The 14,484-nt window shown below is 36.0% G+C and overlaps 3 protein-coding genes and 1 long non-coding RNA gene across 5 annotated transcripts; 2 read left to right on the top strand and 2 right to left on the bottom strand.

The window, feature by feature from the left end:
* The first annotated feature begins 21 nt into the window (after positions 1–21).
* Positions 22–939, top strand: LOC126615009 (uncharacterized). The gene is made up of 4 exons (XR_007620612.1): positions 22–197; positions 342–404; positions 546–617; positions 781–939. It is a non-coding gene; the product is annotated as an uncharacterized LOC126615009 (long non-coding RNA).
* Positions 940–3,444: 2,505 nt separating this feature from the next.
* Positions 3,445–3,927, bottom strand: LOC126615000 (heavy metal-associated isoprenylated plant protein 47-like). The gene is made up of 2 exons (XM_050282722.1): positions 3,835–3,927; positions 3,445–3,728 (listed from the first exon to the last, which is right to left on the bottom strand). The coding sequence occupies exons 1-2, from the start codon at positions 3,920–3,922 to the stop codon at positions 3,445–3,447; spliced, it is 372 nt and encodes a 123-aa protein (XP_050138679.1). The 5' UTR covers positions 3,923–3,927.
* A 5,215-nt stretch (positions 3,928–9,142) lies between these two features.
* On the top strand, positions 9,143–10,118 carry LOC126614991 (uncharacterized protein At1g08160). Its single transcript, XM_050282706.1, has one exon. It carries the CDS (start codon positions 9,200–9,202, stop codon positions 9,992–9,994), a length of 795 nt encoding a protein of 264 aa, XP_050138663.1. The 5' UTR covers positions 9,143–9,199; the 3' UTR covers positions 9,995–10,118.
* On the bottom strand, positions 9,608–12,520 carry LOC126614984 (sufE-like protein 1, chloroplastic/mitochondrial). 2 transcript variants are annotated; one of them, XM_050282697.1, is made up of 2 exons: positions 11,245–12,520; positions 9,608–9,743 (listed from the first exon to the last, which is right to left on the bottom strand). In XM_050282697.1, exon 1 carries the CDS (start codon positions 12,417–12,419, stop codon positions 11,277–11,279), a length of 1,143 nt encoding a protein of 380 aa, XP_050138654.1. In that variant the 5' UTR covers positions 12,420–12,520; the 3' UTR covers positions 9,608–9,743; positions 11,245–11,276. The 2 variants fall into 2 exon arrangements, with proteins under 2 accessions (XP_050138654.1, XP_050138655.1); XM_050282698.1 differs by having other exon boundaries at positions 9,734–9,849.
* Positions 12,521–14,484: the final 1,964 nt, after the last annotated feature.

Raw genomic sequence — 14,484 nt, 5'->3', positions numbered from 1 at the left:
GTGTCGCACGTGAGTGGCTGTCGGGGTTTTCGCTCTCTCCTCTTTTTTTCTTCTCTCTGTTTTTTCTCTCTTTCTATTTCTATGTATCTCTGTGTGTGTCTTGGTGTTTTCATCACGATCCGATCGTTTAGAAGGGTGGTTAGCCTGTTTTTTCCCGCTGTTTTCTGTGGAGGAATCGCAACGGTTTTGGTGCTTTGGTTAGTGTGAGACGTTGTTTTGTGTTTGGTTGGTGATAAAAAATTTTAATTGATTGTTGTAAAATTCGATTCTTGCTAAATGCTTTCTATACTTTTTGCTGATTTGCGTGTGGATCTTTTGTTTGATTTCATTTTTGGTTGCAGGAAACGTTTATCTTCCAATTTTGGGGTTTTGTTGTGGAAGTTTGCAAACGCTTTCTGGGTCAGGTGTGTAACATATCATTAGGGGTTTGCAGCTTTGAAAAGACATATTAGGGGTTTTTATTTAGTGAAGCAGAGGAGTGAAATTCACTTGATCGACAAATTAGGGGTTTTTATTCAATCAACTCTACATGTCTGTGTTTGCAGGGGAACCTCGATCGACAACCAGAGATGGCGGTTGAGATTTTAAACAGCCAGCCACGGATCAAGGCTAAGAAGGTATAAAATTGCTTCCCTCTGTCAATTGTGAAACGGGATCTGTAAATTTTGTCAAAATTTGTGAGTAACAAACACAAGTGTTGAAATATTGTTTGTGTTTTCTATTTTTGGTTGAATTAAAAGTTTTCCAGTTCTTAACTCTCCTAGTGTTATCGTTATGCAGGTGAATCTGGAAAAATCTGTTGATTATGTAATTGAAATGACTATGTTCAAGTTGTTAGATGGATGCAAAGATTGTGGAACTTCCTGGGATTGTAATATGCTAAAAGGCACCTTCTCTCTGACAAAATATATAATATTTTTAATAAAGAAATAAACAAAGAGATGAAAATATCATATCTCTACTGTTCATTTGGCCACCGATGTTTCGATGGTGGTGTTTGTTACAATAGATTCCTCTATATAGGACACGGACCCTAATTCAGTCATTGCATGGTAGCAATTGATGTTTGCCACCAATTTCAGTGTCCACTGTTTCCAATAGGCACCAATAAGATCGGTGGTCTATGGTTATTTTTCTAGTAGTGATGGTTCAGCGTTCTTTCATGTGAAACTTCTGCTTATATTCATGATCTTTCTTCTTCTACCAATTATTGTTTCAGATTATTTTCATTATATGTTTTCTATTTACGTGGGGTTGATTTTTGGTTTTACGTTTTTTCTTCAAGAAGGTTTGGCTTTGTATTGCCCTTGTTTGTATTTCTGTTTTTACTTTAATAAGATTAAGGGAATGAGAACACTATCACCCCTTCAAAAAAAAGAAAACTAATGAAAAATGCTTAAAAACTTTGAGTTTTAACGATAATGACAAAATAAATGGTAAAATGAATAGTACCATGCTTGACTTTTTAGTGTAAAAATGTGATTTTTTATTAAAGTGAACAGTACCAGAATATTTTCGTTAAAATTCCCTTAAAAAAAGTACTAGCTAGCAACTGAACTTCAAGAAAATTAATCAAAACATTGTGAAGAACACGATTCGACCACTGAAAAGTTATCCACATGCCTTACACTCTGAAGCACCCCACGTAGCTATAATTAATCCATTTGATCTATACACCATAACGATAACGAAATTTAGTATTACTGGAGACAATTATATTTTGATATCCAGAATTTGAACGCATACTAATATATAGTCAACTTACAGCGTTTCATCCAATCTGCATTAGCTAATTTATAATAATTTCTATTGGCCAACAAGCACATTGTTAGAGGATTAATTAGATTCATGCAGACATATGTAAATTTTAAACTGAAAACACACTGAGAAATTTATTTAGATTAATACATCGTCAATTTTTTTTTTTAAAAAGAGTACGATATTCATTAATATGATATAGGATTCGTACATCGTCAAAATTATACACAGTAATTCACGGATGTTTATGAAAGCAACATTTAATTCTCACAATTCATCTTTGTTCATTGCCTTAGGTATGTAGAGTAATTTTCCGTTGTGGCCATTACGTAAATTTATAATTGACTCATAATATATTAAGCAAATTAATAATACAATATCACAATGCAACGGATAAATTCAAATCTAAACTTTGTCACAAACGTTCAAAGATCCATGTGTTAACGTGTACGTTTTAACTCGTGTATATACTTTTTAATTGATGATTAATGTCTTGTACATTTCTATTGGCAAAGCGAAGTCAAAGTCTTTGAGTATTCATAACAAATTAATCGTCAAAAGTATGTATGTATGTATATATATATATATATATATATATATATATATATATACACCTATGCACGACTGCAATAGTTTGTTATTTTCAACCTACAGCTGTCTTTGTTATATATATTGTGAAAGAAAATGTGATAGATTGCATAGCAAAGTCTAAGTCTTATTTTTTTTTTTTAACATAAACTAATGTTGCACTATCACAAATTTTGAATGAATTCTTTCTTGATGGCCAAACAAACCACCATAATGAACTAACATGGCACTATAGGGTTTAGCATTGTGAAAGTAGGGACAGTTCCTTATATAATTGGTAGGGTTACCTCCCAGTCTAACCTATAACAGAAAGAAAGAGAGGGACTCTAAATCACAATTATATAATTGGCATGTGATCTGTATTTTATTAACCATTTTCAATTAACAACCATCATGGGTAGCCCAGTGGTTAGGAACTAATTCAGACTCGTATGCTACACGGCACGTCTTAAGTTCAATTCCTGACGTGGTTGAATCAAACAACGGTGGCCAGATGGAGGCTGAAATACTTTTGGAGCCTTCCCTGCCCCTGGACCCGGAAGGTCCCTAAATGGGGTGAAAATGGCTGACTTAAAATATCATGCATAGTGTGTTTGCAATGAAATATTTGTCCCAAAGCTAATGGAAAACTAAATCCATGCCATCGTATATAGGTTTTCCTGAGTTTTTTTTTTTTCCATACAACAAGAAGCCACGGGATTTGTTTTTTTTTTTTAATACAACAACAATCCGTGGCGAAGAATGTTGTCATTATATAAGGAAGTGAAATTTTTTTACTCAAAACTAAAACTTTGGATAATGGAAATTATGTCATCACTAAATGTTCTATAATTTGTAGAATATTTGGTGAAATTTTTTAGTTAGGGTCAATATCAGCAATGCAGTTCATCCAACGATAAACCTAATCCGAATCCTTGAGTCATTGAGATGAAGTTAGGGCCATAATTCAAAGAAAGCAAACCTTACTTGTATATAGAACCGGCAAATGTTTGAAGTTAAATTTTCTCCTTAATCTGAATCTCAGTCACACATATATATTTAACATTAACATATACATATATATATATGTGTGTGTGTGTGTGTGTGTATCAAGGACAATTACATAATAGAGCAAGTTGGTTCTGAATATTCACGAACCACTTCACAGTACATTGGAGGGCATTGCGGAGTACAATAATAGCTTGCTAATGGCGTCCATTCAATAGTATGAGTTGGTTTTTCACCATCATCTGCATTACCTCCTTTCACTTGTTCAATTTGGACTATGGTGGCGAAGCCAACCTTCTTCCTTAACAACCCAGTCAAGCGAACGGAGTCAACTCCATCACCTCTCACCTCCAGATGATCTTTGTCTGTTCCTTCTATTGACACTTTGCTCACACCTGCTTTCATTTTAACGATCATCAGTTAATTATCTTAATTTTCCAACCCTAAATAAATATGAATGAAGAATTGATACAAAATAAACTCAAATGATTGATGCATTACCGTATGCAGCTGCTGCAATCTTCAAGGCCTTGGTTCTGCATTTGTCACAGTGCATTTCCACCTTCACTATTATCTTTTGCTGCATCATATTGTATAAATTAATGCCAAACATATATTGTTAAAATCTTAGATCTTTTATAGAGAACGTTTTAATTGGGAAAGTTAGAAAAAAGTCTTTTTGCCTCTTCTACAGTTCTACGTGTATAAAATTTAACTGACCCCATAGTTTTATTTGCATTCAAACGCTTCGTCTAGTTATTACTGCTTGAGACCTAGTCAGAAACAATTGGCCCTATAATTTTGCGTGTGAAAGGACTTAACTGACCCTATAACTTTTTCCAAAATTTCCTTTCGATAAAATGCTAGAGTAGTACTAATGGAATGTTTTAGAACAAATTAAAACGCTTACCTCCATGTTGGTGACTTGAAGGCAAGTACGAAATAACTTTTAAGCTTGTTGGGATGGAAAACTCTATGAATCTATGAACGAATTTATCTGTGAAAGTAGAACTGCATATTTATAACGACCGAATTAGTCCTACAGTATTCGACAAAGAAAAAAAAAAGAAAAAAAAGTCCTACAGTATTACTTCCTTCCTGTGGACTTGTATTATATAGGGCAACATATATATATATATATATATATAGGCCCTCTATGCGAAAGGATCCTAATTTTTTTTCAAAAAATAGGGATTAGGTGTGGGGCTCACTCCACTCGAATTTCAACGATTCGAATAGTCTATTTTGTAAGTCTCGATTCATAGATTATCTTTGCAAAAATTCAATTCAATCCGAAACCATTTGCCTATTTAATTATCAAGATAAAATTTCATTGTTTCTTACATAACAAAGTATTCGTTAATTTCTTTGAACCCAATTAGATGTCTTAAACATTTCCGATTTGGCTAATATTTTGTAAGGATGATCTATGAGGTGCAACTTGAAAAATAGAAGGTTCGGGTCGTTAAAGTTCGATGTCGTGTGGACCACACAACTAATCCCCCACGGAATTGGATCACATCCGGATCCATTTTGTGGGGATTCTAAGGATCTCCACATTTTAGCCATTCATCGTGTATCATACAGTCAGAAATCATTTGACTTCTTTTATTTAAAATTAAATACAAATAGTATATCTAACAAAAATTGACCGTACGATGTACGATGAACGGCTATGATGTGAGAATTCTTAGGATCCCCACAAATGGATCCGAAGAGGATCCTCTATTCAGTCCTAGCAATTACATGGAAGTATCTAAGAGACTAGTTTTTTTTTTTCTTTCAGAAATATACAATGCAAAGTCAGATCAATTACCGCGGTTTCGCAGGCATAGTCCTGATCAGCTGGCGTCTCTCAGCTACTTGCAAATAAAAGATTATAGATTATCATTCTTACTTCTTAATTCTCTCTATATATACTCTTCTTTTGTTAATTTTCTCTACGTAATATTATAGGCAACCCAGAAAATGTTTCTGTATCGTCTTAATTAAGTTTTTTTTCTTTCTTTCCATTTTCTGGCATTTAAATCAGTTTTACTGGGGTCTTTTTTAACAGTGATTGAGTAGTACACCCAAGGACTGAGTAAATCAGTTTGAATTACTAGGGTTTTTTTTGTAGCTTATAGGCAACGATCGACCACACAGAAAAACTACTTAGTTAGAACTTAGAGGATTAAAATAATCTAGAATTTTCAGACTTTATTTTGATTCATTGGCTTAGGTTAATAAATTAATTGTAGAGCTCGGGTGCTACTGGTATGTTTTAGATGAGAGATTGGTAGGCGGTTCAGCTTGCAAACTTAGAGTGGTGCTATCCACATATTTCTTTTTACCTTTTATATATTTCTCTCAATTTCCGGTTGTCGGATCGAATAAATTGAAGAAGATCAAATGACATAAATTAACAAGTGATGTATGAGAAGTAAAAATGAATGCATAAATAGCATCACCCTATCACATCAAGTTGTGGAAGGAATTGATTGTACGTGATTTTAATTCTTGTATGAATACTTTCTTGTGTGTATGAGTTAAGGTTGGATCGGGGTCTAACAATACTCAATGATGAGATCATCGATTTACATTATAGTCTTTTAATAATTCAAAAATACTCGTAAAAGAAAATTTTTACAATGTGAAATCCCATTGTTTCCTTTTTTTGGATAAAAAAAAAAAAAGGCACACCTGGTACATGCATGACTACAAGTTTATCATTCCCACCCTGCAATCCACCTTCTACATACAAGCAGTAATATATATAGATATATAGCATAGCAAATATTAGTCGAAGTCTTTCGTTTCCATATAAAAGTAGTATGGCACTATCATAAATTTGAGTGAAAAAAATTTATTTTCTCTTCTTAAAATAGGGACCAGTTGGTGGTCGCCAGGAAGACTCACAGAGGCATTTCAGCCTCTCTCTGGCCACCATCGTGCGATTCACAAGCATCATGAATTGAACTCAGGACATGCCATATAGAATACAGGTCTGGAATCCATCCCCAACCACTAGACCATCCCATGATGGTTAAAATTTTTTATTTTAAGGGTGAAGGAAGTCCATATTCCCAGTCTCCAGGGACAAATTTTCGAACATATTTTTTACTTATGTGACTATGTCAAATGGAATATTCCTTAAATATTTGCAAATTGTGAAAATAAACATATATATGATTCACATTACGTAAGGCAATATGACATGTCAAGAATGATTGATTATTTTTCTTGACAGCCAAGCAACCTCCACAATATAAAATATCTCTCACATGTGTACGGCCAAATTCTAGTTGAAATGTTGGATAATGACCCCAACCAGTTGTTGAGTTGCTGTATACTGTGTGCGCCCTCGGGCATGCACCAAGTCGTTGAGGCAGACCTGATCTACTGCTTGGACTCACCTTTTGCTACTTGGATGACGTGCGGTAGCATGCACAAACGAGTCATAGTACCAATTATTAGATCCTATATCTCGAGAGGAGAGGAGCAAGATTTTCTCCCCTCCAAATCTCATTTTTCTCATTTTTTTTTTATTATTTTTTTATTTTTTAAATTTTTTATCTTTCTCTCTCTTCATAAGTTAATACAAAATGTTAATGTGATATAATCGTGATCGTTTAAGTAAGAGAAAAGGAATAGAGAGAAGAATTTAGAGAGGAGAGAATCCCCAAAAGAGTATGATAAGGAAATTTTCTTTACAGTTGTCTATGTATGTTCTGTTGCTAGAAGAGTAAGGTAAATATTGTAATTTGATTGTAGGGTAATGATATTTATACACCCACATTTTTACTTCTCATGTACCCATCTTAATTTTCAACTGTCAAATTGAATGAATTGAGGAAGATCAATAAAAAAAAATTAACAAGAGTGAAAATAGTAAAAAATAATATGTGAATAACACTACCCTTGATGGTATTAAGAATTCCTTTTCTTAATATGTTCCTAAATAATTTCCTAGATTATTGCGATTAGAGTTGTACGTTAGTGGGTGTACTAATCGATTCGACCCACGAAATCTGGTGTGGTGTTGATCCATCATTAATTTGAAGAGACACTTCGGGTTTTTCAACAAAGGGTAGGTTTTTATTTTTTTTATTTTTTATTTTTTTTGTTAACAAACGATATTATCTACAGTAAAATAATGAGGTAAGATTAGCCTAACAATGAGTTAGCAATAATAGGGTTCAAATTCCCCTTTGACGAAAATCAAACCTAAGACCTCTCACTTACAAGTGAAGAGGAATACGACTAGACCGTAGTACTAAGTGGCAACAAATGATAGTGTTAGGAAGACCAAAATTTACAAACTAAATGATGTGTCACCAATAGGAAATAAGTACGTTAATCAATACTTAAATAATAATCCAATCATCAACAATCACACTATTTTAATTTGCAAATTTGATTTTAAAAATTTAATCTCTCTAACATTACCATTCAACAAATTCATTACATAACTTATTCACAACGTGAATGGCCCCATCTCCTACCTTCAGTAGCAGATCGCACTAGGGTTCCTTTGTACCACTCCACCCAGCTGCCAGCCTGACCTAAGGCATTCCATGATTGGCATGGCTTTTGGGGGATATGAATCTTTATGCAACACTAGTCCTGAGTACTTGACACTACATTTTTTGTGAGTGATTTCATCTCATTTCTTTAGCCTGTTATCATCCGAAAATATTTAGTTTGAAGTGCAGAAAATTTTAAAAATAAGTGCTAAATCTGTTTTTCTTATAAGATAAATTATGTACCTCACTCATCACATAATAATGTTAAAAAAAAAATGAAATCGCACACCAGCTTGCTCAAGCTGCTCTCACATTAGGTGCTCTAAGTAATTCGTACTTTCGTAACTGGTTTGAAGAACTACCGGATATTATTATTGATCTCTTGTTTGAGGAATCACTCTGTAACTAGTTGTTCTAACTTTCTGACTTTTTTGAGCCTTTAATGAAATCTCTGCCACTAATTAAAATAATAATAATAATAATAAAATAAAATAAAAAAACAAACGTTTCTAACGTTTGAAAAATAAGGAAAAGATAAATGAATCCCAAATAGTTCAGTGTTCCAATGATTTAGAGCTAACTGATTACACATGACCCGCTTACTTTTGAACCTTTTTGTTTGTCTAGTGTTTTTCTGCACTATCTTTATAGCAAGTTCTAACTTTCCGCCTTCCTTAGTGGCTAAACATGTCAAAACACTTACAAGTTTGTATAAGCTAAAACCAGCAGCATGGTAAGATTATTACATCACGGGCTCCAAACCCCTTGATCTTGTTCATCTTTTTGGATTGCTTTTGTAGCCAACACTTGTGCTCACAAGTTCTTACGCTATAAGCGCTTTCATTAGAGACACGGTACAAGTTTTTATCAAAAATCCAACGACGTCATGAAAAATCATCTGATATATGCTCTTTCACAAAATGTTTTTATGTCGTAGAAGGCACTTTAACTATTTATACTAAATACAGTTAGAAGCATTTTTAGTTGTCGATAAAAACATTTTTAGGCGTTCAATAAGAGCTGCAAGCTGGCAGTACCTCTAACCATTCACAACTTCGACTGGTCAAACCAATCAAAAGTGCTTATAATCAAAGCACTTTGCAGATCAGGGCCACTTCTGTTTCAAACAGTGCTTGCAATCAGCAAGTTCAAAAGCAAAACCATTCAAACACAAACATCCCACCTTTAGCTCCACCAAAACCCTCTTTTGCAAATACCACTCCTACCCCTCAACCAAAACCTTCTTTTCCTTTACTTGCTTTAATCAGTTTCCTCATTTATTTAAACAAACAATTATCTTCATCTTCCCCCTTCATTACTAGGTTCAGTTCACCTGTTTTGCTTCTGGTTGTTCTTCAGAGATGTTAGCCCTCCCACCTCCACCGCCGTCTCCAATTCCACCTTCGCCGCTACCTCAACCCCCGCCCCAACGGCATACCAGACGCCCGCCCCGGTCCCCAAGGCAAAGTACACCAATCTCCCAAATCATCATATCAAAGTTCGCTGCGAATCGAGGAGCCCCAGCACCTGATGAAGTAAATCTAGTCTCAAGTAAACCGACAAAGCAAACAAGACTGCGGCAACCTCAGCGGACAAATCCGCTCATATGGTGCTGTGCTATTGCGTGTCTCATATTTAGCCTTATTCTTATTTTCTTTGGAATTGCAACTTTGATACTCTTCCTAGTTGTCAAACCGAAAACCCCATCATTTGACATCCCCAATGCAAGCCTCAACACCATCTACTTCGACTCACCGGAATACTTCAACGGCGACTTCACTTTCCTCGCAAATTTCTCCAACCCTAATCGGAAAATCGATATAAGATTTGAGTATCTGGATATGGAGCTTTACTTTTCTGACAGGCTCATAGCAACTCAATCTCTTGCACCTTTCACACAGAGACCTGGAGAAGGAAGGTTGGGATCAGTTCGCTTAATATCGAGCTTGGTTTACCTGCCTGTCAATCACGCTGTGGCACTTCGGACACAGGTGCAGAACAATCGGGTCACCTATAATATGAGAGGAACATTTAAAGTGAGAGCCAGTCTAGGTATGATCCATTTTTCTTACTGGTTGCACAGCAGATGCCAGTTACAGATGACAGGTCCGCCAACCGGTGTTTTAGTTGCAAGAAGTTGCAAATCTAAAAGATGAAGATCAGGAGAACTATTTCCTGCTATCTTCCTTTTATGGTCTAATTATGTCTACATTGAAACCTAAATGTATAAAGGTTATATCAGCTATATAAATATGATACATAAGCATTCTTTTCTACAAACTTACGAAATAGTTTTTTTCTTTTCTGTTTTTGCGTTCGGACATTCGGTTGGCTGTATCACGAGTCCCTTAGTAACAAAACCTACAGGACACAACTTATCATCTAGAACAAATACGGTACACAAGAAATGGGACTGAAAAACAGAGGAAACACGATAGCCTCGTCTGCAGAACGGAAAAAAAAAAAAAAAAAAGGTCTGCTGAATTGGAACTAAACAGAGGAATCAGAAGCACTAGCAAGAGATGTATGGAGATTCAACTAGGATCCTGCAAAGATTTGGGCATAACTTCTCCCTTGTTTTAATACTGACACATTAGTCCGGTGTGGTGCTTCAGCACTGCACCACCACTTTCATATGTTTACTTAATTAAAAGAAAGAATTCATACAAAAAGCAATGTTCGGTCCAAATTGTTACAGAAAGTTAACCAGAGATTGATTCAAGACAAGAGCTGGAAAATCCACCTACAGGTTTGTATTTGTTGGGGGTACTTTTCTATATAGTTCCTATGTCAAAAGTGTCCTAATCAGAAATCACCTAATATACTATCTCTTTTCTAGATATAAAGAGATTGATTTGTAGTTTAAAGAAACGCCGCAAGATCACTGTCGGATGTTCAATACGACTGTGTACTAGACAATCAACGATGTTACGTAATGGACAGCTGGTGGCTGGAGAGTAGCCAGCAGATGAAAACTAGCACAACCTCTATACTTTGTACTAAAATTTCCACTGGACGACAATACATATCTAAACTACCTTATGGTAAAGAACCCACAAAGAGATTCAGTCTGCAAATCGACAATTTCCATTAGAATTATTGATCCCCCTAAGTGCTATATCGTTAGGTCTCATTATTTGCTTTAAAAGCATATCCAGTGTCTTATGCCAAGTTAATCAATGTTTGAAAGAATTGCAAGGACAACTAACGTAAATAGCTAGTTCGCCACAAGGTTTTCACCAATATGTAATTCAATTATGCTTATAAAGATTCAAGAAAGCATATGTTCACATTCTAACAAATCTTATGAGCACTATGTGTACAACAGTTCTGAAAATTCAGACCAACAACATCATTATAAGATCATCGAAGCAGTATATAAGAGCAAAAATTAAAAAATATGAACCTCTTTCACATGAGAAACCCAGAGCCGTGCCTTCACCCTCCACTCACTTCAGATGGTGTTTTTGCCACAATCGACAATGCATGTAATCCACTTTGCAATTCTTCTTGCAACAAACCATATATAAGCCTATGCCTCTTAACCAAACTCTTCCCTTCAAACTCCTTAGACACAACTCTCACATTGAAATGCGTCTCCCCATCACCACTTCCTCTAACCCCAGCGTGCCCGGCATGTTGATAAGATATGTCTTCCACTTCCAATTCCACAGGACTTAACTCTCGCATCAATTTCTCCTGAATTCTCTTCCCTCTGCTTCCCAAGTCACCTGAATCTGCCACATTTTCGCTCGTTTCACTCGCTACCAGTTCCAATTGCTTAACATTTTCTCTAGAACTCAATCCAATATCCTCACCCTCATTCCCACCATCAACTGTCAAACCCGAATTCGAATTCTTTCCCCCGCCCACTTCAGAATCCACTCCAAGTTCCAAACTTTCGACACTATCTTCAATTTTCGCCGTGAAACGCTCACTCTCCCCTCCATTTTCTTCCTCCACAAGCAACTCCTTCGCCTTCCTTTGCATCAACCTCAACATATTCAAAAACCCATTATTCCTCGACGGAGTCAGGCTCTGCTGCAGCCCCAGAAGCACCGCGAAATCAGGCGAAACCCGCAAAACCTCATCCACCGGGCGGCCCGATAACCCGCTAACTAGCAAAGCAGCGAGTCCCTTGGTAAGGACCGAGTCGGAATCAGCCTCGAAAAACACATTCTTCTCTGAGTCAAGATACGCCCTGACCCACACCTGCGAGACGCATCCCTCCACTTTGTTCTGCCTCGTCTTGTATCGATCATCCAACGGCTTCAAATTCTTGCCGTAGAACAGGAGCTGCTCGTACTTGGCCTTCGGGAGCTGTACAGACTGGAAGAGCTTGACGATTTCCTGGAGCTTCGGAGGGAGGTCCTCGACGGGCTGCAGGGACGTGGAGCTCGATGCGGATGCGAACGGCGGCGGAGGGGAGGCGGAGGATATAGTGGGGATTCCTTGGAAAGTGATGGGTCTTTTGGGGAAAGAGATGGATAGAGGTTTTGGGGTTTTAGGTTTGAGAATTGAGCTAGGGATTTTGGTGGTGAATAATCGAAACGACGATGAGATTGAAGAAGACGACGACATTTCTGGAGGAGGAGAGCGAAGAGATGGACACAGTGGCAGGTTAAAAGATTTGAAGCAGATGGACTGAAACTCGCCGTTTTGTCCTTGCTGATGAGTGGGGCTGTTTTTATGTTTTCTGGGCCTTGGGTCTCGTAAAAACAACAATAAAGTATTATCTTATTAAGTTGAGCGGGGTAGAATCTTTTTTTTGAAGATTGACTTTCTGTCTCATAATCGATTTTTCTAACCAGAATCATTGCAGGTCGTCGATTCACGTGTTCAAACCATCTTAACTAATTTTCTCTTTATCCTTAATTGTGACAACCCCAACTTTACCAGCATATGACGATTACACAACACACTTGTTGCACTCTTTCACTTCATCATTCCAGCTTGTATCCTAGGGTTGAGATTTCTATTTAATTCTTCGTTATTCCAAGATAACGAGAGTATTCACTCTTTAATAATTCCTTATCTCCAATCTTCATTTCTATCTCATATAAACCCATTTTGTCAGCCTTGAGTAGTACCCAAAAAAAACTCCATTACAACATGAGGTTTGATATTATTTCTATGTGCATAACGTTCGTTCTTTATTGAGTGAGAGAGTTGACAATACTGCATACATATTTGTCTCTAGTTCAATAACATGACATCTGTTTTCTGTTAAGTGGACCAAGTGTAATAAAAAAAAAAAATTCTCCTCATTTAATCTTGATTTTTCTTCTTGTTACGTGTCTAAGTTCGTAGATCAACACGATGGATAACAAAAGATAAGATATGTCAAATATTATTTTTATGATAAGATCATAAGTGTATGCAACATGGTGTTACGGTCATGCAATAGTTTCCCCATATTGTGCTCGCCCTCAAAATATATGGTTCCATCATATCCTGCAGGAAATAATTTCACTATGTTTCCATCAAAACTCGAAACTTTTGAGCAACAACATTTAAACTTCTTTCCTAAGCACAATTCTAAACATATTTCTTTTGTTCAATCTAAACATCTTCGGTGTAGTTACGTCCAATCACAACATTTATATTATTACATTATTTCGGAACCTCGTTAAGCATTAAGACGAGACAAAAAAAAAAAAACTATGTGTAAAACTCTAAAGATTTGAGTTTATTTAAAAGTGGTGATATTCAATTTTTTTACCTTTAACACATTGTTAATATTTTGTTCATTAATTGTTTTCAAATCATTCGATTTAATGACCGAAGAACTCAACCACTCCAGCACAATAAAAAAAACAAAATCAAGTTCAAGCAAAACAATTTTGAAAGGTTTGATGGAAAAATGGAAAACAACTATGAATAACCAAAATTAGCAACAAGGTCTTCACGTCATATATTTAAACAAACTAATTTTATACGACGACCAAGATCCTGGAAAAACATTTACATTCATGAGGACAACATCTTCACACGACTTACTCTACTCAAACTCTCGGCGTACATATATCTCTTTCCTACGGTGTGCGGCGAATTGAACCGTACGGCAGTGATTGCGAGAGTCGGAGATATTCAGTTTCTTGACTGCTATCTCGGCGTCCTCCCTGTTCACAAACTGGACCAATCCAAATCTGCTGCTGATCGAGGGGTTCCAGAAGCACTTAGTAGACTCACCTGTCAAAGAAACCAACCAAGCTCATTAAAAGTCATGCACAAATGCAGAATAAACTGAAAAGGTCGAGTATTCACGCCCAACAGTCGGTTTGTCCAGCAACATCTAAGTTATAGTAGCCTTTTCTAGAAGGACTAGAAATTACCAAAAATATGTGGCTATTATGCCAAGCTAAGTCGGTAAGCAGTAGAAAAGTCGGCAAACATTGGCTATAAATATGTGATATGTCTTGTTGTAAGAAGCAAGCAGAGAAGCAAATAACCCAGAAGTGAGTCAGAATCAAATAAGACTATGAGTGCTATAGATTTTGTTTTTAAAAAGTGAGTGAGTGTTACGTTATAAATTGTGCACTTTTTCTTGAGTTTTTATTTGTTATAATATTTTGTGAGTGTAATATAGGTAATTTGTTTACTTGTTTTTATCTTTCAACATCCAAATATTATAATTTGTATTCTA

Source organism: Malus sylvestris, chromosome 3 (assembly GCF_916048215.2).
Source record: "Malus sylvestris chromosome 3, drMalSylv7.2, whole genome shotgun sequence".
NCBI classification, from domain to species: domain Eukaryota; kingdom Viridiplantae; phylum Streptophyta; class Magnoliopsida; order Rosales; family Rosaceae; genus Malus; species Malus sylvestris.
This window is presented reverse-complemented; position numbering and strand designations above follow the sequence as displayed.